Genomic DNA, 26,020 nt, shown 5'->3' on the forward strand with positions numbered 1-26,020 from the left:
TTTAATATGAAGGCAATAGGCAGAATGCTACAGGCATAGCCCTAAAGAATGTGGCCTCATTTTGACCCTATTTTTCTTCCTGTCATCTGATTGGTCAGTGTCATGTCAATCACAAATGTAACAATCCAATCAGAGAACAGATGGGCTTGGCTGTCGGAGGGGCACTTTTTTGAACTGCAGGTCCTTGAAGGGTAATACAGTTTGAAGCTGGAGGATCTCTATATAAATATCCGATAGCAGCTAGGTCCGCAGCTGTTGAAAGGATAAAGTTGTGGTATATCAGTGGTTAGAAATACCATTGTTACTTTAGGATTAGTTTAACACAAAGTCAGGGCTGACCCGGGACCATTGCTGTGAGTCACAGTGCGCACCATAAAGGTCCTTTCACATCGGACACAGGATGTGCTGCTAATGCTAACTAAAAGCAAAGGATCCAGAATTTGTTGCGCTGGCTGCTGAGCTCTGTGGGTTTTTGCAGCAGCTCTACCTGTACTAGATGCACCTGCTCCTTGTCGTGTCTATCTCTGACTTTATGTCCTCTACAAGAGTTTCTGGTTTTTTTTGCTAGTTCTTCAAATGTTCAATAAAAACATGTATGCTCATTCATAACGAAGAAAGCTTTGTAATGAAGACTGTCATTTCCAAAACACTGCCCCCCCCCCGCGGTCCACAGCGCTGTATTAAACAGTAGACCTGTGACACAAAAATCACCAAACTCGGACGACCACAGACTGTTTTCCTTCGTGGTGATGAAGGAAAACGCTGGGTTGGCACGTAAAAGGGCATTTATTCCCTTCAAAGACCTGCAGTTCAAAAAAGCGCCCCTCCGACAGCCAAACCCATCTGTTCTCTGATTGGATTGTTACATTTGTGATTGACATGACATTGACCAATCAGATGAAAGGAAGAAAAATAGGGTCAAAATCCGTACTTGTGACTTGCAGAGGGGTTTTTGGCTAAGTTCACACACAAATCTTTTTTACACATACAAATCTATTTTACGCACGCACAAATCTTTTTTACACATACAAATCTTTTTTACACACACACAAATTCTTTTTACACATACAAATCCTGATTTACAAGTACAAAACTGATTTACAAGTACAAAATATTTATGACCACATTTTGAGCCCATAATCCTTTTCTACGTAGCTGACGGCTGGTAACTGTGCAGGGGCGGATCTAGCAAAGTTTAGCCAGGGGGGCCGATAGGGCATTAACAGGGAAAAGGGGGGCACAAAGACATACTTTTCTTTCTTATTCTCATTTAAAATGTCTAGCTTTTAATAAATAATTATCTGAATCTTACACCCAAAGTTTTAATCTGATGTAAAATGTATAGAAGTCTAATAGTTACTGTATATAGTAACTGTTAAGTCTAATATACCCTAGTAAGCTACAGTACTTTTTCCTTTGGGAAGATACCATCTGTGCAGTCTGCAATTCTGTTGAAGAAAGATGTTGAATCTATTTAATTATTCTTGAAAAATAATTTATTTCTGTGCATTTTTTTCCACACTGCATCAAATTAAAGTTGATTACGTCGATTAAGCATCATGAGGTGGAGGGTGGGGGGTGGTTCTCTATTTTTTTTTGCTGGGAGTTTGCAACCCTATTAGTTAGGTTGCTTAATATTTCTGCTAAGTACTCTTTAAAATACCAGAATAGAGAGGATGGAGTAGGTAGGTTTAAGTTTATTAGATTGATCAGTGTTGCTGAACTATGAAATATTTTGGGTGCAGTGTATTTTTTACATACAGGTATAACAGAATAGCTTTAGTGTTGTTGTTTATTTAAACATGAGTATGAACTTATACAACATGCAGCAAGATATTAAAAAAAAACAGTTTTATTGATTAAAAAACAGATATCCAAATTTATGATATCGGTATCAGACATAAAAAAGTGGTATCGTGCCATCTCTAATTTAAACCACTAAAAATCTCAACAACTCTGTCATCAAAGTGTTATTCCTAAAGATAATCATGTAAAAGGGTGCAGTGGTGTCGAAGGTTATGCTGTGTGTGAGTTTCCTTAGTGCAGAGAACTCCATGAACTATTCTGCCCCACCTCTTCTCTTGCAGCTGTGCTGAAACCAAACCTCACTACTACAGCAGTCACTTATAAACATGATTATAATTATCTGATATAGTCAGATGCTTGTTAAACATGTGCATTTGACATTGTAGTGTGGAAACCTTTTCAGCTTTGCAGCAACTGGAATTTGAAATACTTTAAATGTTTCTTTCTTTCTTTCTTTACAGATTTGTTCAGTTTTTAAAAACTAAAAATCTGTAGCACATCAACATAATGTAATAAACATGTTCTCATCCTCTCTAAAGCGAACAAGCCATACCTTAACTCAGACCTTCCGAAAGTGTGGGTCCATTGCAGGGGGGGCGCGGTATGAAAAGGGGAAAAAAAATGCTTGGACACTGCTAGCACAGGGCACCCACACAAACACAAAGCAGGATATGAAGCATCGCTGAATATGTTTCCAAACCAACTTCATTCTAAGCCAAAGATTAGAAAATATGGTGAAGCATATCTGCCCTTTGGTTTCACCTGCACAAGTGCCGAGGTAGGTCTCCCCTGCAGAATTGCTTTTCCCTTCATCGGGAGCACGCACTGGGCTGTTCAAATCACGGACAAACGGTATCCTACATTCTTGATTTTTAGTTCACAAACACTTGTTGTAATGACTAACTAAGCGAACATTTTTCTTGTAAAACAAAGGGGGGCCTAAAAGAGCTTGGGAACCACTGCCTTAACTCATCATCATCATCATCACAGTTTCTAAAGAGAACTCAGTCTCATATTTTTCCTTATAGGTTTGGTTGAGTGAAGTTTTTTGTTCACATGTGACCTTTCTGAGTGGAGCACATTTACTGAGGAGCTGTATGGCACTAGTGTGACTTACATTAATGTAGCATTTGTTATGCTTCATTCCTGTTACATAAAAACAATAACCGAGACCTTAAGAGATGAACTTTTCATGTTGCAGATCGCAATTCAAAACAAGTGCTATAGAAATTATTTGGTAAAAATAGGACACATACACTAGTTTTTAAATGCATGATCAGATCTTCATAATAAAAAGCATTTCTGTAATCCATCCTTGTTATTATGTCTCAGCTTTGTCTAACATTCCCCACCCGCTGATGTGACTGAAACAATTGTGTGTGATTGTTCCACAGATGATGGTAATGGTCCTATCCTGGTGAGTCCTGTTCATCCTGTGACTGAGGGAGCTTCTGTTAGTCTGAGCTGCAGTTTGAGAACACAAAAAATACTTTCCAATGTGTTTTTCTATCACAATGACAAACTTATTCAAAATGATCCCCGAGGGGAGCTGAAGATCTCTGCAGTGTCAAAGTCTGATGAAGGTTTCTACAAGTGTCAGTCCTCAGGAAGAGAGTCAGCACAGAGCTGGATGTCAGTTAAAGGTGAGCAGGATCAAAACATTTGATTAATCTTTATACATGGTTTGCATGACTTAATAAATCATGTTCTGAAATATGCAATATAACAATTATAGTTTATTAATAATTAATTATTATTTGTTGTTACAGTAACTGTGTCAGGAGCTGACAGCTCTTCATCTCCTGTGTGGTTGATGGTTGGACTGGTTTGTGGATAATAAAATTATTCCTCAAAAATACAACTTGCCTAATAATTCTGCACTCCCTGTAAGAAGCAATCTGACCACACGTAACATTTATTAAGTTTAGCTTCACAAATCCCATAATTTTCTCTTTCAAAAACCTTTCTGTACGTACAAGTGCCCGCTTTATTTCAGGATAAAAACAAACAAACAAAACCAAAAGTCAAACGTTTGGATATGTTTGATATCATGTTCCACACTAGAAGCAGAACATACGTGAAGGTGCTGCTGGAGACCAGCGCTACGAGGACTAAAGACCACAAGATCATCTGTTTAAACAGTGTGGTTCACAAGAGTCCTGCCAGTCATGCAGCCACTGTGTGTGTGTGTGTGTGTGTGTGTGTGTGTGTGTGTGTGTGTGTGTCTGTTCTGGTGTTCTCATCTTTGTGCAGTTTTGGGACAGTGAGGAGGGTTTCCACCTCTGGGTTGCAGAGTGCAGAGCTTCAGTTGATGCTGGATCATTGCAGGACAAACAGTCAGTGTCACTCTGGCTTGTAAGTCAAGACTTCCTTTTTGTGTGTGAAAATTACTTACCCGTTTTCTCCTTTCTGTCCAGGAATCTTGGGGAGGGGAAAGCTCAGAGACTTTTTGTAAATACTTCTGGAAAAGCTGTGGAAGGAGGTTTTTTTGTATTTGGAGAATCAGACCAGGAGCTGGGGATTACACTGCTGTGGATGTCACTTTTTTAACTGTTTTTTTTTTTCTCACCATTTTGACTTGTAAAAAATTCCCTGTTTCTGCTAAGAAAGTGCAGCTATTGAGTCCTGCTTCCCTGCTCAGTGGCAAAACCTGAAACTATTGGCTTAAAGTAGTTTGTTCATTCTCCTGACATCAACAAGGCATTTTCACCCAGATAACTGCCACTCACTGGGGATTTTCTCCTTCTGGTCTTTTACTAGTAAACCCAGATAACTCAGACCAGCCTGTCAGCCATGTCACATCCAATCACCTTTCTTCCTGATGCTCAGTTTGAAGATGAATAATATAGCAGACCAGTCACTAATAAAATGAGTCAATGAAATGTGGCCAAACCTGAACATTAGGCTTAAAATCTTCCTTTTTGAGAAAGTTTATAATTAGTTTATTTTGGGCATTTCATTTTCGAGCAGGAAGCTCAGAAAACCCCTGATGGCCGAACAGAACAGTGATCCGTTCTGCAAGGATGGATCACTGAAGTCTAAATTTTCAGCTGGAACGTCTCCTCAAGCCAAATTTCTAAATTTGAAGAAGTGGATTTAAACGTCTTGTTAAATTTAAAGATTGGAGTCAAGGGGCTTTAAATTTGGGCACAGTTACAGCTATTTGTCCAACAGACAGGGATTTTTCTGCTTCTGTAACAGACTGTCCTAAATGACAGATTCTGAAGGTAAAATCTTTGTCCTTTATCATCACAGGTCTAGGAAACAGACCAGACAGAACAAATACGTTTTTCTGTGTGCTCATTTTTCCAGTTTTGTTTGATATTGTACAGCACGCTGATGAAAACCAAAGTTGTGCATCAATGTGCACGTGCAGCCTCTCTCATCAGGTCAGGCAGTGTGAAGCAGGTAATGTTAGAGATGTTCATCTGATGGAAAGGAACGAGAGAGACAGAAAAATTACGAAATCAGATTGGGTCAGTTTGACGTAGCTGCAGCTCCTGATAAATGTTACTGAATATGTGTGAGTTGGTTTTTTCTTGTATTGTGTCTTGATCCATCAGTTTAAAAACATGTAAACACTACAACACTGATGAATTAAATTGACTAAAGTTCAAATATATATGTATTATTATCAGTGTTGGTCAAGTTACTTGAAAAAAGTAATCAGTTACTAATTACCGATTACCTCCCCCAAAAAGTAATCCCGTTACTTTACTGATTACTTATTTTCAAAAGTAATTAATTACTTAGTTACTTTTTAAAAACACAATTTACAACCTGAATAGGTGATAAAGCGATAGATCTTTCAGCCCAATTCTACTTTTTCTGCATAATCCATCATATAAAATGTAATCAAATGGAAAAGTCTCTTTTTAAAACGTTAAATCTTTTAACTTTATGCATCAAGCAAAAATTAAATTATATGCAACATTCTCTGACTGGAAGAAATTTGTTTAACATTTAAACCTATTTTCTGCACATTCCAGCACATAAAATAAAATATTTTTTTGTGTTTACACTCACTCTTTCAAATAGATGCAAGTAAAACACAGCAGAAAATAAATAAAATCAAAGACTCAGCGGCCCTGTTGCTCTATTTTCACCTGTAAAGCAGGACTGGGGTGCAGGTGTGCCGCAGCGGTCAGTTGAAGACTCCGCGAGTTTCTCTGTGAATTTCCCATTACAGTCGTAGCACACTCGCTGCTTGCTTGGAAGTTTAGGGGTTTTTTTTCGCTGTAAAAAGAAGTTTTCTTGCCACGCACAACGGACGCTAATGTTTTTGTCACTTTTTATGGAATCAAACTCAAAATAAGGTCAGTACTTCCACGCTTTAAACGCTGCACGCTCATACTCTCTCCCGCACTCGATATATTATCCATTGTTGATCTGTGAACAGCTGTTGTCACTAACGTCGCACTCGCTTACATCACTGTCATGAGACATTCTGGCAAAAAATCACGGTTTTAGTAACGCAGTAACGCAGCATTCCTACGGGAAAGTAACGGTAATTACCGTTTTTGCAATGGTAATCCCTTACATTACTTGTTACTTGAAAAAAGTAATCAGATTATCTCTGATTATTATTCCTTATCACAGATTAATTTATGTTTATGTGAGTATTTTCTCAAACAAGTAAAAAATAAAGTTTGGCTCCAGAGGAGATCTGTAGAGTTAGACCAGGATCTCTGAGTTTAGGGTTTCACTACAGTTAAATTCAATATCTCCATAAACTCATAAAAGTTACACAGTAAATGTTGGGAAATAATACCAAAACTTACATAGTGCATTATAAAATACTACAAAACAACAACATTACTGCATTTCGTAGCCTTTTACTTGTGACATGTGCAATGACAATAATTCTATTCTAACAACAAACAAAGTAAAACTCCTGTGCTGTGGTGTTTGAATGTTTGTGTCTCTGTGAGTTAGTCATGTGACACAGTGGTGACCTGTCCAGGTCTGCTTCTGGATGGAGGAGTAATAATATTTTAAAAACAAACAGACAAATAATGCAGAGCTGCACCTCACAGTTTATACTGACGATGTTTTTGCACCCAGCTGTGTTTTGTTCCTCTAGAAAGCCACATGTGGGACAAACACAGGACAGCGAGTGATGGCTCAACATCATCAAAGGCCATGACTGGATCATCAACTCACAGAACTCTGGACACAAATATCACTGCGACCTTTCTTTCTTCAATAATTAGTAATTAATAATAGTAGGAATGTGTATATGTGTAATACATGAACTCAAAGTACTTCTAAATGGAGAGCACTGCGCCCTACTGAAAAAATAAAAGGTAGTATCACAATGCAGCTTCAATAAAAGCTTTAAAGCAAATCATAAAGCCAAGAAAATCTAATCAAGTCCAAACAATCTTAAATCTTTACTCAGATTAAAATACAAGAAAAGGTGAAGTCAAAGTCAAATGTATTTATATACCATGTTTAACACAACAGAGCTGATCACAGTGCTCTACATTCAAAATAAATAACTTTAAGAAAAACTATGTAAAATCCAGAAAAAGTGAGAACAGCAAACAACATTAAAAAAATAAAAATAACATTCACAGCTTCAGATTAAAATACAAGAGAGATACACTAAAACTACAATAAAAGTATCTGACATTAAATGAATCATGAAGCAGCTTTTTCATGTTTTTATACCAAATAATTATTTTTTTTTTACACAATATAGATCTTTACACTCACACAGCAAAAGTATTTGTTGGTGTTCATACCAGCAGATCCTAATGTAACTCTGCTGACTTTAAGTCGTTGCTATCAGCTACTAAAAATCACCGACTTCAAACTTTTTTTCTCGCTGCTGTTGGAACAGGATACATTCAAAGTTTTATACAAAAGCTCAACAATGAATTAAAGTATCAGCTAAATATAAAGCGCATGAATCTGAAACAGGACACATCTCTGTGTGCTTTATGCTAAAAGACAGCACCAACTATATATCATGTTATTATTCAATATCATTAAAACTAAAAACTGAGTGTGTCTGATATTTGGGCAGCAGAGGAGCAACAGTGGATTCATAAAATGCTTCTTCTTGGCTTTGCTGCTGCAGCTCTCCTCACTGACCTGTAAGACAAACACACAAAGAACAGAAATGTCCAAGTTTTAGGATGTTCGCCATTTAATAAATTGAAGAATAACTCATCCTGCACAGAAGCATAATTACCAGGAAAGCTTCCTAATGTGACTTCAGAATAAACTGCTGCATCAGCTGCAGGACTTGATTTTCCTGTGAGTGGAAAGAAGAATTTAAGACCAGATAAACATGTTGAACAACATTCACTGAAGGTGATGGCAGACTTTGTTTACCTGCTTTCTTCTTGGCTTTTTCTTTTTTGGGGCGTTTGACCTCAGCATACATCAGACTGTCCTCTAAAAGAGAAGTCAGAGCTCAGGATACATTTGATCAGCAGGTATATGATACAGAGCTGTTGGACACGTGTGGATTTAAACTCTGCAGATCAAGTCTGATTTGAAATTCCAAATGAGGAAGCAGTAACACAGTACGAAGTCTTCCAACTCTTTTGAGAGACAAAAATGATCATTTCAGTTCATAAGTCCACAGTGATTGGTCAACTGAAACTTTTGACTGTGAACTCCACAGTGCTTTCTTCCGGTGTTACTCATCTTTAGCAAACTACATAAAGAACCTCAAACCTTCCTAAACAGCTCCATTTATACTCATGTGCCCGTCTGCATCACTCCCTTCTTTCATCCCTTATTAATATTTTCTATGCCCTACATCTATTCCACATACACACGTTTCCATCATACAGGGAGTGCAGAATTATTAGGCAAGTTGTATTTTTGAGGAATAATTTTATTATTGAACAACAACCATGTTCTCAATGAACCCAAAAAACTCATTAATATCAAAGCTGAATGTTTTTGGAGTAGTTTTAGTTTGTTTTAGTTTTAGCTATTTTAGGGGATATCTGTGTGTGCAGGTGACTATTACTGTGCATAATTATTAGGCAACTTAACAAAAACAAATATATACCCATTTCAATTATTTATTTTTACCAGTGAAACCAATATAACATCTCCACATTCACAAATATACATTTCTGACATTCAAAAACAAAACAAAAACAAATCAGTGACCAATATAGCCACCTTTCTTTGCAAGGACACTCAAAAGCCTGCCATCCATGGATCCTGTCAGTGTTTTGATCTGTTCACCATCAACATTGCGTGCAGCAGCAACCACAGCCTCCCAGACACACTGTTCAGAGAGGTGTACTGTTTCCCTCCTTGTAAATCTCACATTTGATGATGGACCACAGGTTCTCAATGGGGTTCAGATCAGGTGAACAAGGAGGCCATGTCATTAGTTTTTTTCTTCTTTTATACCCTTCCTTGCCAGCCACGCTGTGGAGTACTTGGACGCGTGTGATGGAGCATTGTCCTGCATGAAAATCATGTTTTTCTTGAAGGATGCAGACTTCTTCCTGTACCACTGCTTGAAGAAGGTGTCTTCCAGAAACTGGCAGTAGGACTGGGAGTTGAGCTTGACTCCATCCTCAACCCGAAAAAGGCCCCACAAGCTCATCTTTGATGATCCCAGCCCAAACCAGTACTCCACCTCCACCTTGCTGGCGTCTGAGTCGGACTGGAGCTCTCTGCCCTTTACCAATCCAGCCACGGGCCCATCCATCTGGCCCATCAAGACTCACTCTCATTTCATCAGTCCATAAAACCTTAGAAAAATCAGTCTTGAGATATTTCTTGGCCCAGTCTTGACGTTTCAGCTTGTGTGTCTTGTTCAGTGGTGGTCGTCTTTGAGCCTTTCTTACCTTGGCCATGTCTCTGAGTATTGCACACCTTGTGCTTTTGGGCACTCCAGTGATGTTGCAGCTCTGAAATATGGCCAAACTGGTGGCAAATGGCATCTTGGCAGCTGCACGCTTGACTTTTCTCAGTTCATGGGCAGTTATTTTGCGCCTTGGTTTTTCCACACGCTTCTTGCGACCCTGTTGACTATTTTGAATGAAACGCTTGATTGTTCGATGATCACGCTTCAGAAGCTTTGCAATTTTAAGACTGCTGCATCCCTCTGCAAGATATCTCACTATTTTTGACTTTTCTGAGCCTGTCAAGTCCTTCTTTTGACCCATTTTGCCAAAGGAAAGGAAGTTGCCTAATAATTATGCACACCTGATATAGGGTGTTGATGTCATTAGACCACACCCCTTCTCATTACAGAGATGCACATCACCTAATATGCTTAATTGGTAGTCGGCTTTCGAGCCTATACAGCTTGGAGTAAGACAACATGCATGAAGAGGATGATGTGGACAAAATACTCATTTGCCTAATAATTCTGCACTCCCTGTATTGGCACATCCAATACTTTCCTGTATCAAAAAAACAGCTTAAACAGTGCTCTGCTGTGCCTCCAGTGATCGAGCACACTCAGATTATGTTTTATTTGATGGTGTTTGGTTATGTGATTGGTGGTCTGGTTCAGAAGCTGTGGATGCTCTGATTCAGTAAATCCAGATGAAAAGTGGACTTTTTTGCCTCCCTGATTAAAGACTTTAATAAAAGGCAACCAAAAAGATTAACCTGTGATCTGATGAAGAGACTGAACTGAAACCGTGGAAGAAGTTTTTTTTTTAGTTTTCATCGTTCTTTGCAAACATTCTGACCTGCTGTGTTTCTGAATCACTCATTAAATCTGTTCAACTTCTACAGTGTGTTTGTGTTTGAGTCCTTTGAACAACACAGTATGACGTTAAATAAATCCACAGCTAAAAACCTAAATGACTGCAGATTAACTCTGCTGATGTGTAGTGGTAGTGTGTAGTAGGTAAGCTTGGTAAGTGAATAACTAAACTCCATGTTGACCTATAATAACCTGCAACATAATGAAATGACACATTTCAGTACAAACACTGAATGAGACTGTTGTGACTGTACCTGCAGCTCCCGTCTTCACCTCAGAGTAAACAGCACTCTGCTCTGGTTTATGATGCTTCCCTGTGAAGATCATCAGATTATTCAACATGAGAAAATAATTGACTGTTAAATTTTTTAAAATATTTATTTATTGTATTTTTACATTATATTTACATGTATTAATTTTAAACTGCACAAGTTTTATGTACTTACGCTTCTTTTCAAAGTTTTTAAGTTCAATAAGAGCGTATGTGACATCTGGATGTTCATCTGATCCTGAAATGTTCATATTTTAGTTTCAGGATTGTAAACATTTCACATGGAAATAATTTTATTAAATCAGAAACAAGTTTCATCTGTAACTGCTCTGTGCTTTTCAACACATATACTGCACCATTTCTGTTGTCTTCAACCTGCGTAACTGAGTCATAGATGTGATTGGTACCTAAAAAAAGACGAACCAGGGTCAAATTAATCATTTGAATAAAAAACTAAAGTTTAAATAATTCTGTTTAAGTCAAAACCAGGACTATAAGATATTTTCAAACCATGATCCCATAATGTTGTTACTGTTTGTGTTGTTTTGATATGAAACAACAACATTGGATTCTTTCAGTCGAGTTAAAGATACAATCAGCTTGTAAAATCCTGTTTGTTTCTCATTTTATGAGCATGTGTCAGTTTGCTGTTTGGATGTTTGTCCAACTGGATTTTGACAAACATTCTTTGAAAAACTGCTGAACACAAAATGAACCTAAAAACTGTTACTGTTAATGAAGACAGATATAAAAGTCAATATTAATAATGATAATAAAGATCAGTTTAAATACTGACCATAATGAGGAGAGTCGTACACATGAGTTTCATCCTGGTTGACTCCATGATTTGTGGAGGAGCCCAGACTGTGACTCTCAGACTGGATCGACCTAAAACAGGAAATAAACACAATAAACTCAAAAGTAACTGTTTGTTTAAAATAATAATAAAAAGTATTTTACCAACCTGGTGAAGCAGGAATCTGTGAAAGAGACAAATGTTATTACACATGTTTGTCATGTATAAATGTTCCACTGATATTTAGTGTCATGAGATCAGAATACATGTATATGTGTGAATAATTAAAGTGTATGCAGTAAATAAACTCTCTAATACAGCATGAAAAGAAGAGGCTCTTACACTTGGACTGTCTGCAGCGATACAACAAGAGCAGGAGAATAATAATGAGAGAGACTCCACAAACCAGTCCAACCATCAACCACACAGGAGATGAACTGCGTCCAGTTACTGTAACAACAAACAATAATTAATTATATAAAAGAAACACTCTGACAGCACAAACCTTTGCTAAGACAGCTCACTCTGTTGACAGTATTTACTTTTAAGGGGACAGTATTGTATTTTCTGTGGGGTTTTTATTTGTTTGTTTTATTTGTACTGTGAGAAGTTTGTAGTGCAGTAAAAATAAGTCCAGAGGCAGATTTTTTTTTCAACATGACAACAAAGGCAGATGTGAAATGTAAAAGTGAGGTCAGAGGTCAAACGTAACATGACATTTTAAATCTTTATACAGTATTTATATGTTGACAAGACACAGCACCTTTGTAAGAATCATAGTTTCTGTGGATTTTTATTTAGTCATAAAGTTGACCTTGAAGACCTCGGTGGATGTGAGCCAAATGTTAATGGATAGTTAACATGACTGCAGCTGGTCAGTGAGGTAACCAGGCAGGTCTGCTGGGATCCTTTCTAGGAAAATAAGATTTGTATGCTAACAGATTTTCCCCTTGTTTCAGTGCCTTCCTGCTTCAAGATTCGTTTTCATGTTGTTGTGTTAAATGAATTATACTTTGTGTGAATAAAGAAACTTTCACTGATTAAATCCTCTGAGTCCTGAATCACAACGATATTAAACCTGACATTATAGAGATATTATATAATAGTTTTATAAATCTTCTGACTAAATAGACCCAGTTGGGTTCAAACATTTAAAGAGATAGTATGATGTTATTTCTCAAGCATGAAACTCATTTAGAAAAATCCATAAATGTTTTGATGCTGCTCACTTTTAACTGACATCCAGCTCTGTGCTGACTCTCTTCCTGAGGACTGACACTTGTAGAAACCTTCATCAGACTTTGACACTGCAGAGATCTTCAGCTCCCCTCGGGTATCATTTTGAATAAGTTTGTCATTGTGATAGAAAAACACATTGGAAAGTATTTTTTTTCTTTTCAAACTGCAGCTCAGACTAACAGAAGCTCCCTCAGTCACAGGATGAACAGGACTCACCAGGATAGGAACATTACCATCATCTGTGAAAATAAAACAAAAACACAAACATATTGTTTCAGTCAGACCAGCTGATGCAAACCTTTTACAAAAAGCTGTGAGTCGTGTCTCATGATCTACAGGCAGACTTGGCTTCAGAGAGATTTTCGGAAATTTTCCTTTCGGAGATCTCAGCCTGGTTTTAATGACTGGAGAGTTTGAATAAGTGACAACATTTCAGTGTTTAGATGTTCAGTTCATCATGTGGATCATTCGTATAGTCACCATTTGCATTTTTTAGAAGGCTGAGAGTTCATGGAGTAAATAAATGCATCATGTTACAGTTTTATATGGAGATTGTTGAATCTGTTATGGTATCACTACATGGTTTGGCAAACTTTCTGTCAAACTCAGATCCCAAATTCTAAATCTGATTATAAGGAATGGAAATATAGTTGGATGCTCCCTTCATCTTCCCTGCAGGAGTCAAACTTTTAACAGTGACATAATTTAATGGTTTTAGGTGAAATTATAAACATTTGTATATTTGTGTTATTTTGCATGATGTGTTTGCCTACATTTTTCTGAATGGAGACAATAAAAGTTCATCTAATGTGATGACAGAGATGTTGAGCTTTTAAGAGTTTTATTCTAACAGAGAAAATATAAGATTACTGTGTGCAAGTTTTTACAAACGCGATTATGAAAAGATCGAGTGAAATGAGACCAACAACAAAGAATATTTTGATGCTTTTTTGTCTAAAATTGTCTCAGTTTTGTTTTTTTTGCTACATAGAATTACTTCACATACAGCAAAGCTGGGACAAATGTTCATGTGACGTCTAAATCATTCAGATCCAAGAACTAAATGTATAATAACATACTCTGTACAGTGATGTTGACTGCACTGCTGAACTCTCCTGATCCAGACTCACACCAGTACACTCCAGTATCTGACTTTGATGTCTTGATGTTACATGTGGATCCAGTCATTCTCCTACAGTCAGAGTACAGTCGGCCGTCCTCAGAGAACTTCCTCACTCTCCACTCAGTGAAGTTTCCCTCACAGGTCAGTGAGACAGAGTCAGAGGTGAAGTGTTGCACTCTGTCAGGACTCACTGTGAGAGACGCTGCTGAATGAACATCTGGAAACAACATGCAGTGAAGAGACAAAGCTCACAGATGTTAGGATTCAAAATATCACAGTGAAAATATTTGTTTGAAGCTTTTGTTCTGAAGATCAGTGATAATATTTTAATAAGATACTTGAATAAGTGTGTGAATGGGTGGATGACTAGATGTGTAAAGCGCTTTGGGGTCCTTAGGGACTAGTAAAGCGCTATACAAATACAGGCCACTTAAGATACAGATTTTGTTTGGTCAAACTAATTTTTAGCCTGAACATTTTATGTTTACTACAGACTCAATGGTCCAGAATCACTCCGCACACGAGCCTTGTGCTTTACGCTGGGATGAGGGGGGAGGGGCGGTAGTTACACTCAGTAGCACAGGAGGGAGAGAGAGAGAAAGAAAGCCAGGGACAACAACGTCACATTAGAAAGGTATAGTAATCATCCACAACTATTTTCAGTTGCGGATGATAAAGGATTCAGAAAGTTTATTCATGCAGGTGTCATGGTCCTGGGTCATGCGACCCAGTGTTTTGAGTTTTAGTTTATTTGGATGTTTATTGTTTGTTTAGGTTCATTAAGTTACTCCAGCTCATTTGTAATTATATTACCCTTGTGTTTAGTCTCTCTTGCCCTTCATGTGTGTTATGTCTGTCTGTCTTATGTTGTCAAGTTCTTGTAGTTATTTCTGCCATCTTCCCCTGTACTCAGTCTCCCTGGTTCTGTGTCTACGTTTCATGTCTATGCAGTTATGTTAAGTTCATGCCATGTTTCATTTCCATGTCTATGTCTGCGTGTTTCCTGTTTTATTTTGGAAGAGTCTGGTGTTCATTGTAGTTAGTGTTACTCTCCCCTGTATTGTCATTATGTTCCATTCTAGTCAGCTGTGTTCTCATGTGTCTCCACTTCCCCTGATCGCCTCATGTGTGTATTTAGTCCCCAGTCTTGCTGTGCTCAGTGTCGCGTCGTCTGTGTTCTCACCTCCATGTTTTCACGGTCAGTCTTTGCAGTGATCATCCTAGTCTCTGAGTCTTCTTAGTTTGTCACAGTATTAGTTTTCCCAGTTTAGTTATAGTCTAGTTTAGTCACTCTATCCCTGCTTTGTTTTGTACACTTTGTCTTCTTCAGCCATAATAAAGGCTCGCTTTCTGTTAAGTTCACTCCCGTCTACTAACTTGTGTACGCACCTGGGTCCATCACACACACCACCGCACGGCCTGTCTCCGCAGACCGTGACAGCAGGTCCATATGACAGAGAATGTGCATCTTCTTTTTGTTTTCATATTTTCATTTATATTTAATTGTGTTGTGGTTTGTTGTGTTTTGTGTTTGTTTCACTTTAAATTTATTTAAAAGGAAAAAGCTGAAAATTTAAATAGTTAAAAGTTGAAATGTAAATAGTTGTTTTTTGTATTATATGATTTATTTATTACATTTTAAGTGGAGTGAATAAATAAAAGTATATTTACGGTGGCCCCTAGAGACAAAGCGCGTACGAACTCCATAGGACAAGGGTCGGCAACCTGCGGCTCCGGAGCCGCATGCGGCTCTTTAGTCCTTGTACTGCGGCTCGGTGTGGTTTGGGAAAATAAATTAGAAGTATTTAGCTGAAGTGTATTTTATTTATGTTAGTTCTTTTTTAACTTGTAGTTCTAAATTGGAAGATTATTGTGATATTGAAATATAAAGGAAGGTCAGTTAACGCTAGAAAATAAAATCATGTTTTTTTTATATTAGTAATTCCTTTTGTGCATAATTTTATATTGTTGTTAATAATAAATTAATTAAAGCAACAAAACAACCTGAAGAGTCAGTTGGGAGCCGAAAGAGCGGCTATTTTAAGTGAGCCGGGATGAAAGAGCCGGTTCTCTAAAAAGAGTCGGAAATCCCATCACTACTTTAGACTGGCACACCAGTAAACCAGGACTCTCATGATTTTTGATCCCCTCTTTGACTCAGACTAACAGAAGCGTTTCTGTGGTCTTCTTTTGCGGCTGGTTCAGTGAATCTTGGTCGGCGCGTGGTGAAACTAAATGTTTTGGAATCTGCAGAAGCAAATAGCTGCAGAAGCTAACTAGCCTTTGTTTATATCATTACATGGAGTCTGGAGAATTTTTGGATCGCTTATGTTTGTTTCACATTTATGCAACTGCTCTTTAAATCATCACTTAATTGCTGTATTCGGTGGTTGTAGAAATGGCTTATTTGAGACTTTAAATTAGGGTGACCAACCGTCCTCTTTTCCCCGGACATGTCCACTTTTCACGTTCCATCCGGGGGATTTTCGAGATTGATAAAAATGTCCGGGTTTTTCTATAGTTCGATAGAGGACCCATATGTGTGACGTCATCCTGCTGCTTTGTGAGTGCTTGTTCTGCGCTCACAGGCCGGACAGACAACGCGCAGCAATGCGCCTAAAGATGTTTAAAAGATCCCAAAGCGTGGATCTTTTCAGACGAACTGCAAAAGAAATTTTCCTCATACCGTCCCGGTACTGGTAATTTTTCTTATGCAGATGAGGCATTATTTCTGTACCATTATTTATTATTCCAGAGGCTTTTAATTTTTTTTTTTTTTGCACTTGTTGACTTGTAAAAGCCTATATGACATATTTTATTTCTCAATTCATTAACTGCACAGAGAAGGCATCGTTTAAATATGTTAAATATGTTTCTTTAAGCAAGTTCTTCATGACTGAGCCAAGTGTCCTCTTTTTTGGAAATCGAAATATGGTCACTCTAATTTAGATAAGATTTTAAGGTTTCTGTGGATATTACACATGGTGATATTTGCATAAAAGGCTTGACATCATGGGTTACATAACTCTTAACCTGGGGCGTTGGAGCTTAATCTGTCAGCAGAATTCTTTCCACCAGTTTTCAAATCATACTGGCTGAGGTTAAAGGCAAATCATTCACGGGACTTTAGCTTTAACCCTGATCAGCACTAATAGAACAGACAACACTGAGTCTGACGAGCCCGTTCTCACTCCCAAGGCCTAACATCCCGACGTTTTGTCACGTCCCGCGGCGTTCCTGAGGAACGCGAAAGGTGACCTTCCACGTTGTTACGGTACGCGGCGGGTTCCAGCCCTGTATTGCAGCCCTAAACCTAACCTTATCCCTAAGCCTAACCATAACCCTATTTGGAACCTTAACCATAACCTTATGCCTAACCATAACCTTATTCCTAACCTTAACCAGCACTTTAATGACGTGAAATAGTGTTTTCCCAAGAGATTTTAAGCGAAGATGTGTAGATTGAGTACAAACGGTTCTCATATGTCCGCAGTTTTCCGATGTCGTCACGTAGGAATGCGTTGGGTGGCCGAAAACGTAATATGTTGACGATGTGTCACCTAGCGTAAAATGTTACGCTTTGGGAGTGAGAACGTGTTGGTCTGACAACAAGCCCTGAATCACACAGACAGTCAAATCAATGGAAAACAAAGGAGCCGAATACTGACATGTTTAAGATGATCTAACCCACATGCTTTATCTGCTGGCAGCTCATGTAGAGCTTGGTACACGTCATGTGACATCATGAGCTTTGAGTCATCACTCTCAGCATTATCCACCTGATACAGATCACTCTGAACACACTTCAGTCATTTGCTGTAATGTTTCTGTCATAATTCTGTGATATTGTCTGTTTCACAGATTCCTTCTACAGTGAGATATTTTGCAGCAGCAGGACCAAAACTAAAAACCTTTGAAGTATATTTGAAATGAACAATAACAGCAGCTGTTATTTGTGACGTCTTCTTCTAGCGTCCATCTGTAGTCAGTGTTTTTCTTGTATTTGTCAGAGCTGTTAACCTGCCTGCTGACATCGTTGTTTCTTTATTAACGATATTTGACTTTTTTATCTGAACACCTACCTGAGCACTAAACAAAGAGTCTTAACTGTGTAAATCCTGTCTGTGCACTAAGTAAAAATAATCAGTAACATGAGTTTAAATATCAAAGTAAAAGTATTCAAAGAGAAAACATTAAAAATCTCATAGATGTCTTTTGTTTTTCATGTTATCACACATGAGAAATAAGAAAAGGAATCAGAGAAATTCAGTTTGGTTTGAATATTCAGTTCAGTTCTTTTGTAAATCATATTGATGTACACTGATCTCAATGGTCATCATGGAAATAAGATTTTAATGGTCTAAATCTTGGTGAATAAAAATGATGAGCTAACATGAGCTTATTGAAAGGACAGAGAGAAACAAACTGACCTGCAGACCAGACAAACTCTGGTTGACTGTGATCAGTGTGATACTCTGGGTCTCCTCTTCCAGCTCTGCACACATATCCTGCTGTGTGTGTCTGTCCATGAATGATGTAGGAGTCCTGTGCAGTCCCACTGCCATCAGGTAGCAGCTCATAATTGTAGGATTTATAGTTGTATGTTTTAAGATCAGGAACAGCTTTATACCAGTAGAAGCTCCATCCTGCAGACTGATGTTCAACCTGACAGTTCAGAGTTACTGAGGCTCCAGGACTCAGCCATGATGGAGACACAGTGAGGACAGGACGGGGTTTATCTGTTCAAGAAAGATTTTCTCTCAGTGAGCATGTAGTACAGTCTCTGAACAGTGAGCTCAGTTTATACAAAGAATAATAATCTCAGTCTATATGAACAGAAACACATTTTACAAAGTGTTCAAACAGCTTAAAGGAAATATGACAGCAAGCAGGAGAAACCTGAGTGAGGGGAAGAGATTCAACAACAGAGCAAGTTGTGAACAGATGCATTTTTATTTCCAGTCTTTGACAGTGATGGTGTCTAACTTCAGTCTTGGGGATAAAATCTGTTTGATGTAGTTTGAATGAGGATTTGTTGGTTTTCTTTGGTGTCAGTTAGCAAGCATGCTATGTCCTTGTGTTCTTTACTGCATCTGCTGTTGAAGCCTCTGATAGCTAAGATGAGACCTAGTAAGTTTGTTTTATATTCTTTTGCTGTGGAAGCTGACATTTCCTGCTGATGTGCACAGATGTCTTTAGACCACAATAACAAATCAAATCAAAATCAAATCAAAATTTATTTATATAGCACATTTAAAAACAACAGTTTTGATCAAAGTGCTTCACAAATTAGGAAATAAAATACGACAAATACAACGCAGGACGAGACAAACATAGAAACCAACCAAATGATATCAAACTATCTTACAACAAAGCCAGAGTAAAAAGATGGGTCTTTAAATGAGATTTAAAAGACTGAACAGTCTCAGAAGAGCGAATGGCAATAGGGAGGTTGTTCCATAGTCTAGGAGCTGCAATAGCAAAGGCACGATCGCCTCTGGTTTTCAACCTAGACTTAGGCTGCATTAAGAGCATCTGGTTAGAAGATCTTAGTGCTTTTATAGGATTATACAAATGAAGAAGTTCTGCTAATTAGCTAGGGGCAGTGTTATTTAAGATTTTATAAGTGAGTAAAAGAATTTTAAAATCAATGCGAAATTTCACAGGAAGCCAGTGTAAGTTGGCTAAAACTGGAGTCATATGAGCATGCATTCTGGCACCCGATAAAAGGCGTGCAGCAGCGTTCTGTACTAATTGCAACCGGTGAAGAGAAGAGTGAGGGAGGCCTAAATAGAGGGAGTTACAATAGTCCAGTCTAGAGGTAATGAATGCATGAATAAGCTTTTCAAGGTCCTTGGGGGAGAGCAAAGGCTTAGCTTTAGAAATTTGCCATAGCTGATAGAAGCTGGATTTAACCACAGTAGATACTTGTTTCTCTAATTTGAAAGAGCTATCCAGGAGTACCCCGAGGTCTACAACGTGGGAGAGGTAGCTAGCAAGTGGGCCAAGAGTAACAGTTAGTTGATTCAATGGAATATGGCTGTCTCACATCATGAAGACAGTTAAACAATGTATGCAATGGATCTGTGACATTCAAACTCAAAGGGAAATAAATTTGAATGTCATCGGCATAACAATGGAAAGAAATATTATATCTTTGGAAAATAGATCCCAAGGGTAACATGTACAGAGAGAATAACATAGGGCCCAAAACAGACCCCTGGGGCACACCACAGAGAAAAGGAGCAGAGGAGGAGGAGTATTGCCCCATAGTGATAGAGAATGACCTCTCTAAAAGATAGGATTTAAACCATGATAAGGCTGTGCCCTTAAGGCCAACTACTTGCTCTAACCTTGATAATAGAATGTAATGATCTACTGTGTCAAACGCAGAAGTCAGATCCAGTAAGACTAGAACCACAGAGCAACCTGAGTCAGTGGTTAAAAGGAGATCATTAAAAACTCTTAGCAAAGCTGTCTCAGTACTATGTCGAGGCTTGAAGCCCGACTGGAATTTTTCAGAAATACCATTGGAATCTAAGAAGGTCTGAAGTTGTTTACAGACCACTTTTTCCGGGATCTTTGACATAAAGGGAAGCTTAGAAATCGGTCTATAATTTGAAAGAGCACTAGGGTCAAGATTAGTCTTCTTAATAACGGGTTGAACAACAGCATGCTTGAAGACAGACGGTACGCAGCCCGAAGACAATGATGCATTAAAAATTAATAAAATACAAGGCCCAATAGTATTCAACGCTTCCTTAAAAATACAGGCAGGGAGAATATCATGTGGGGAATTGGAGATTGTTAAGTGGTCAATTATTTCCTTTACATCAAAAAGAGTCACAGGCTCAAACTGCTGAAAAACAGCAGAGCATTTAGAAACTGGAACTTGATGTGGAACTACCGATAAAAACGGGGCCCTTAAAGTGGTGATTTTTTCAATAAAATACCTTAAAAAACATTCACAAAGAGCCAGAGAAACCTCCTTATGTGCAGTAGCACGAGGATTAATCACAGAGTTAAAAATCTTAAACAGAGCGTGGGGCTTGTGACAATTAGTCAAAATAAGACCTGATAAGTAGGCAGATTTAGCAGCTTTGACGGTCTTCTGATATTTTGGCAAACAATTATGGAGGATTTCCGCTGACACTATGAGTTTATCCTTTTTCCACTTCCTCTCAGCACGACGGCATTCGCGCCTGAGAGCACGGGTAGTTTCACTCAGCCAGGGTTGGCATGACGACTTAGTACGCTTAGTCTTAGGTGGAGCCACAATGTCCAGAATAGAGGAACATGTGGAATTAAAAAGGTTGGTAAACTCGTCAGCCGATAAATCCACAAGACTGACGGAGTCAGGGAGCGCAGAGTTGGCGAAAAGAGTAGAGAAGTTAGTAATGGTTCCAGAATTAATCGAGCGCATCTGGCGTAAGGGACCCTCGCAGTTAAGCTCCATATGTCGTAGCATAACATTAAACATAACCACAGAATGATCAGAGATCCCAGAGTCCTTGATATCCGTTATACAAATATCCAGACCGTAGGACAAAACTAGATCGAGCAAATGACCTTTTAAATGCGTTGGTTCACTTATCCATTGCGTAAGATTAAAAGTGTCAATAAGGGCAAGGAAATCCTTTGTTAGTGTGCTTGCCTCACAACAGACATGTATATTAAAATCACCAACAATTAAAACACGGTCGTAGCGTAAAAACAGGCTCCCTAGTAGTTCAGCAAACTGAAAAATAAAATCCTTAACAGATTTCGGGGGTCGATACACCACAGCACAAAGAATTGGGGGAGCACAGTTCAGTTCCAGTAGCTGCACCTCGAAGCTGGTGAAAGAGACAGGTGGTAGTTCCCGGCATCGAAATTTGTGTTTAAAAATCGAAGCCAATCCTCCACCTCTGCCAGAGATCCTAGGAGAGCTAGCAAAGGCACAATCTGGGGGAAGAAGTTCTGAAAAAGCAGAAGATTCCTCAGGACGAAGCCAGGTTTCCGTCAGATAAAGAAAATCCAGCCCAAATGAGAGGAAAAAGTCGTTTAAAATAAAAGTCTTGTTTGCCAGCGATCTAACATTTAGCAAAGCCATTCGAAGTGTAGTCGGGTTGTTGCTAGTTGGGACAGATCTCAGCAGGCGAAGATTGCTGTAGTTCAAACCACCTCAGGAAAGCCGCACCCAGCTCCGAACAGGTGGGCACTCGGCCGGGGAGTCTAGGTGAGCATAGTGTCCAACAGGACTTATCCAGCGATGGCAGGGCAATCTATAGCAGAAGCGGCCCCAGAGAGCATGAGAAGAAGATAGAGTATTTACAAATACGTGGTAGCTGGTCGCATTAAGTAAGCCTTGAGGCGAACATGAATGCCGCCCCGTTTACCCCGTCTCCTATGATGTTTCCTAGGTGGAAGGGTAGCTGGAAAGCGGCGTAAATGATCAGAGATATCCGTCGGAGTTGAGAAAAAGTTCCCTGATTGCCACTTGAAACCAGGCGTTTGATGAGTCATTGGTTGGAGATTCAGAAGAGTTTGACGATCATAGGTAAGAAGCGCAAAGGCGTCATGATAACACAGAGAAAATAGGATAACAGACAGTAGACAAAGCTCGAGGAGACGGCTCGCCGAAAACACTGGCACCATCTTATATCATCTTTACAACAAGCACGGTGAACATTACAGGGAGCAGTTTGGATGTGATTTCCAGCTGAGCTGTTAGGAATGCTGGAATAAGACTTCAGTGTTTGTGTTGCACAACAGGCCAGGTTTATTAGAAGTGCAGATCTTGGCGTTGAAACATGATACTGCTGAACCATAATGATCCACGTCTAGGAGATCTGAACTTCCACTGAAATCTTCTGTTCCTAATAATAATGTATACTTTATTGATCTCCATGGGGAAACTCCTCTCTGCATTTAACCCATTCACTCAGTGAAGCAGTTAGCAGCCACTGGGCGCCCGGGGAGCAGTGTGTAGGGATGGTACCTTGCTCAGGGGTACCTCAGGGTAGCCGTTCAGTGGATTAGAACCCCCGACCTTATGACCTTAACAAAACCCCTGGATTCCTGATGGATCAACTGATATTCCAGAGAAACTGACTCACACTTCTGAACTGTGGTAGGACTCCACCATAATCTCTGTTACTGCGACACACAGAGGACTTAATCCAAGAACTGATTCCACACCAGACTGTGACTGTGAAAGGTTTTCTCTGTAAATCTGTGGACAGCTGATTTTGTGCTTTCAGTGTTGTAATTCCATTCATTGTGTTGCTGTTGTACTGGTAACTCACTGTGTTACTGATTATTCCTAACCAGCCACTCTGCAGGTCTAGTGAGTGAACTGAGTCAACTTATATTGATCAGAGTTTGAAGAGCAGCTGAAAGAAGGCTGGTTAACCCTGAAGGAGCTAACACAGGTTAACTTGTAGTTAACACAGATATGAGTTCAAACTAATTTGAACTGGACAGAGAGAGATATTTATATTGTTTTACTTTTATTTATTATTTATTTTGTTCTGGTTTTTGGATGCATAAATTAATGTAAACTGGAAACTGTTTGTGTATTTTCGTGCCTTCTGTTTCCCAAAAACAAGTTCAAAGTTCACCCTGGTCTGTGGTCTGTTATTTTAGGGCTGCTACTTATAAACTGCTGGTGTGAACAAAGACTCTGGTCCTAGTTATCTGTAAATGTCTATGTAACCCATCGTTATTTTTATTGTCAATGTTTTTTTTTTTTTTAAGTTTACTTTTTGTTAAGTTGAAGTTTTCCCATGTACCTTGAATGCACCGCAGCGCTGCTCCTCCTAATTAGGCATGGATATCGTTTAGGTTTTATCCGATACCAGTGCCAAATTGGTACTTTTGAAACGGTGCCGGTGCTTAAACGGTACTCGAACCGGTGCTGAAAGAATGGAGAACCCAAACTTTGTCCAAAAACCTCTTATGTTTTTATTTTTAGCAGTCTCTTTTTTTCTGCAAAATGATAAGCACCATCCAGCCCCACGCACGGGGCGATCCGCGCTAACTTGCTAATGGAGATTTACCACACCTGCAGTAGATGTGCCCGGTGTGAGGTCTTGCAGCAAGCTATCAAATACGGTGCATTTCTCGGCTTTTAAAAAAACGCTATGCGTCACCAGGTGTTTCATCAGATTCCAGGTGTTAACTCCTTTGCACAGTATCACCTTAAAGCACTTGTTGCAGGCTGCATCTTGTGTACTTCACATCTTGCATGCTGTGAAGTACAGCCAGACTTTTGACCGCTTCGCCTGGGAAATTTTTAATCTGTAGCCAGTGTTGCCAACTCCTCAGTAAGGAAAATCGCTATTGGTTGTCCTAAAAGTCGCTAGAAGCCACTAAATGACGTCATCGCTTGATTTGCATAATTGGTCATGCTAATGTAATTGTAACGTACGTTGTTGGAGAGAGAAATAACATTGTGGAAGAGACATAAAGTGAGTAAAAAAAACGTCCTAAATGCATTTAGAGTTCATAGAGATTGAAAATGTGACGTCATTCAGGGGTAAAACCGCAAAGGATTCTGGGAACCCGTGGCAAGAGGTACTAGCGCACACAGGCTTTCAATTGAAATCAGTTACACAGCGATAAAAAGAAACACAAAAAATGGCAAGAAGCTGTTGTATTATTAACTGCAATAGCCGGTCGCATGACAGCCACGGGAAGCCGACGGGTAAAGAGATCGTTTTTTTTTTATCGGATTACGTCGTTGAAGAGGAATTGTTTAAGCCATGTTTCCGAAGTAACAAAGAGGTGACGGATAGCCTGGATTGCAGCCATTCAAAGACCAAATATAACGTCCCAGAACACTCCAGCTCACATGTTAGTCTGCTCCAAGCATTTCCACAAAGGTCAGTGTTTTGTAGTAGTTAATACGTCATTTTTCATAACATAATTGGTGATATAGGTTACAAGCAAGTCTGGCGCTGAACAGAAATTGTCGAGCTATGCTCCTTTATTTATTGTGCATAAATAGTGAATTGTCCTGACACAATATTGCGTTTCGCTTCTGTTATTACCACGGTACATTGACAAAAACATATACTTTTATTCACAGGATAAAACAGTTTTTTTTGTATCACTAATTGCCCAGTGCGATTACAGCATACAATATTATTGTCACTGCTACATTTCTGTAATGCCTACCAGAAATTATTTCCACTACTAATTAATTACCGTTGAGCTCAAAGGTCCTATTAATAAACGGTTAACGAATGTGTATTTATGAAGATGATTTGTGAGGTAAACTTACCTTTGTTTGTACGATGGTCTTTCGTTCTACACGGTGCATTTCAAGGTCCTGTACCCGGGCTTGTGTATGTGTATGCACTCACTCCAAGAATCGTATAATTATACATATGAGCGTGGTGAAAGTTGGGCAGCACGCTAACGTCTTTTGTCCACTCTGTGTGCTCGTAAGGGTCTGACCCTTTCACTCCTTTGATTTTTTCCTCGTATCTTTTCTTTGCCTTTTCGTCGAGTCTGTCTTTGTACGGTCCGGCATTGTTCTCCTTCGTTTTGTACATTCCTTTTTTGGGGGGCAAAGAAAAACCAAGAAGGTATTGGAACGGGAGAATGAACGTTTTGCGGTGCTGCAAATGCTTGCATTTGATGCGGTACTTGGATTGTTTTGCTACGGGTTCCCAGCATGCAATGCGCGAAAGTCACGTGATCTGTCAATCTCTATTTAGAACTACAAATTAAATTTCTTGTAGCAATTTGGTTTTTTTTAATGTCACAATCCCAACCCTGCTCGGATTCCAATACACATGAATACACATGAGGTTGAATACACCCCCAATTCCAACATCAAAACAAGACCCGAAATAGGCACTCTGGTGGAGTTACTGTCTTCTCCGGCGCTGATAATTGGCGTCTGTCTTGTGTCAGTGACGTAAAAGACGGATTTAATGTGACATGACCATTCAAACAGCAGTCGCTTTCTAAAACATCAGATATGTATCAGATTCAGTACCACATACGAAAGTGACCTGGGTCGGATTTGAAAATATCGGATTTGTGCCGTTCACACTGTCATACCATGATCGCATATGCGTCACATAGGGTCAA

General features: G+C 39.0%; 1 protein-coding gene across 4 annotated transcripts in view; it reads right to left on the minus strand.

Moving 5' to 3' along the window:
• Nucleotides 1-6,750: 6,750 nt before the first annotated feature.
• Nucleotides 6,751-26,020, minus strand: part of LOC116313510 (Fc receptor-like protein 5) — a 60,443-nt gene continuing 41,173 nt past the window's right edge. For 2 of the 4 annotated variants that reach the window (XM_039609726.1, XM_039609725.1), the window contains exons 13-24: nt 18,367-18,675; nt 13,893-14,153; nt 12,804-13,052; nt 11,917-12,024; nt 11,743-11,758; nt 11,575-11,666; nt 11,135-11,185; nt 10,954-11,016; nt 10,762-10,821; nt 8,149-8,211; nt 8,006-8,068; nt 6,751-7,905 (exon numbers count right to left, since the gene is read on the minus strand). In XM_039609726.1, the coding sequence (XP_039465660.1) occupies nt 7,898-7,905; nt 8,006-8,068; nt 8,149-8,211; nt 10,762-10,821; nt 10,954-11,016; nt 11,135-11,185; nt 11,575-11,666; nt 11,743-11,758; nt 11,917-12,024; nt 12,804-13,052; nt 13,893-14,153; nt 18,367-18,675 (1,343 nt within the window). In that variant the 3' untranslated portion in view covers nt 6,751-7,897. The remainder of the gene's footprint in view (nt 7,906-8,005; nt 8,069-8,148; nt 8,212-10,761; nt 10,822-10,953; nt 11,017-11,134; nt 11,186-11,574; nt 11,667-11,742; nt 11,759-11,916; nt 12,025-12,803; nt 13,053-13,892; nt 14,154-18,366; nt 18,676-26,020) is intronic. The other 2 variants (XM_039609727.1, XM_039609728.1) reach the window with 2 other exon arrangements.

The sequence above is a fragment of the Oreochromis aureus genome, linkage group 3 (assembly GCF_013358895.1).
Source record: "Oreochromis aureus strain Israel breed Guangdong linkage group 3, ZZ_aureus, whole genome shotgun sequence".
Taxonomy (NCBI): domain Eukaryota; kingdom Metazoa; phylum Chordata; class Actinopteri; order Cichliformes; family Cichlidae; genus Oreochromis; species Oreochromis aureus.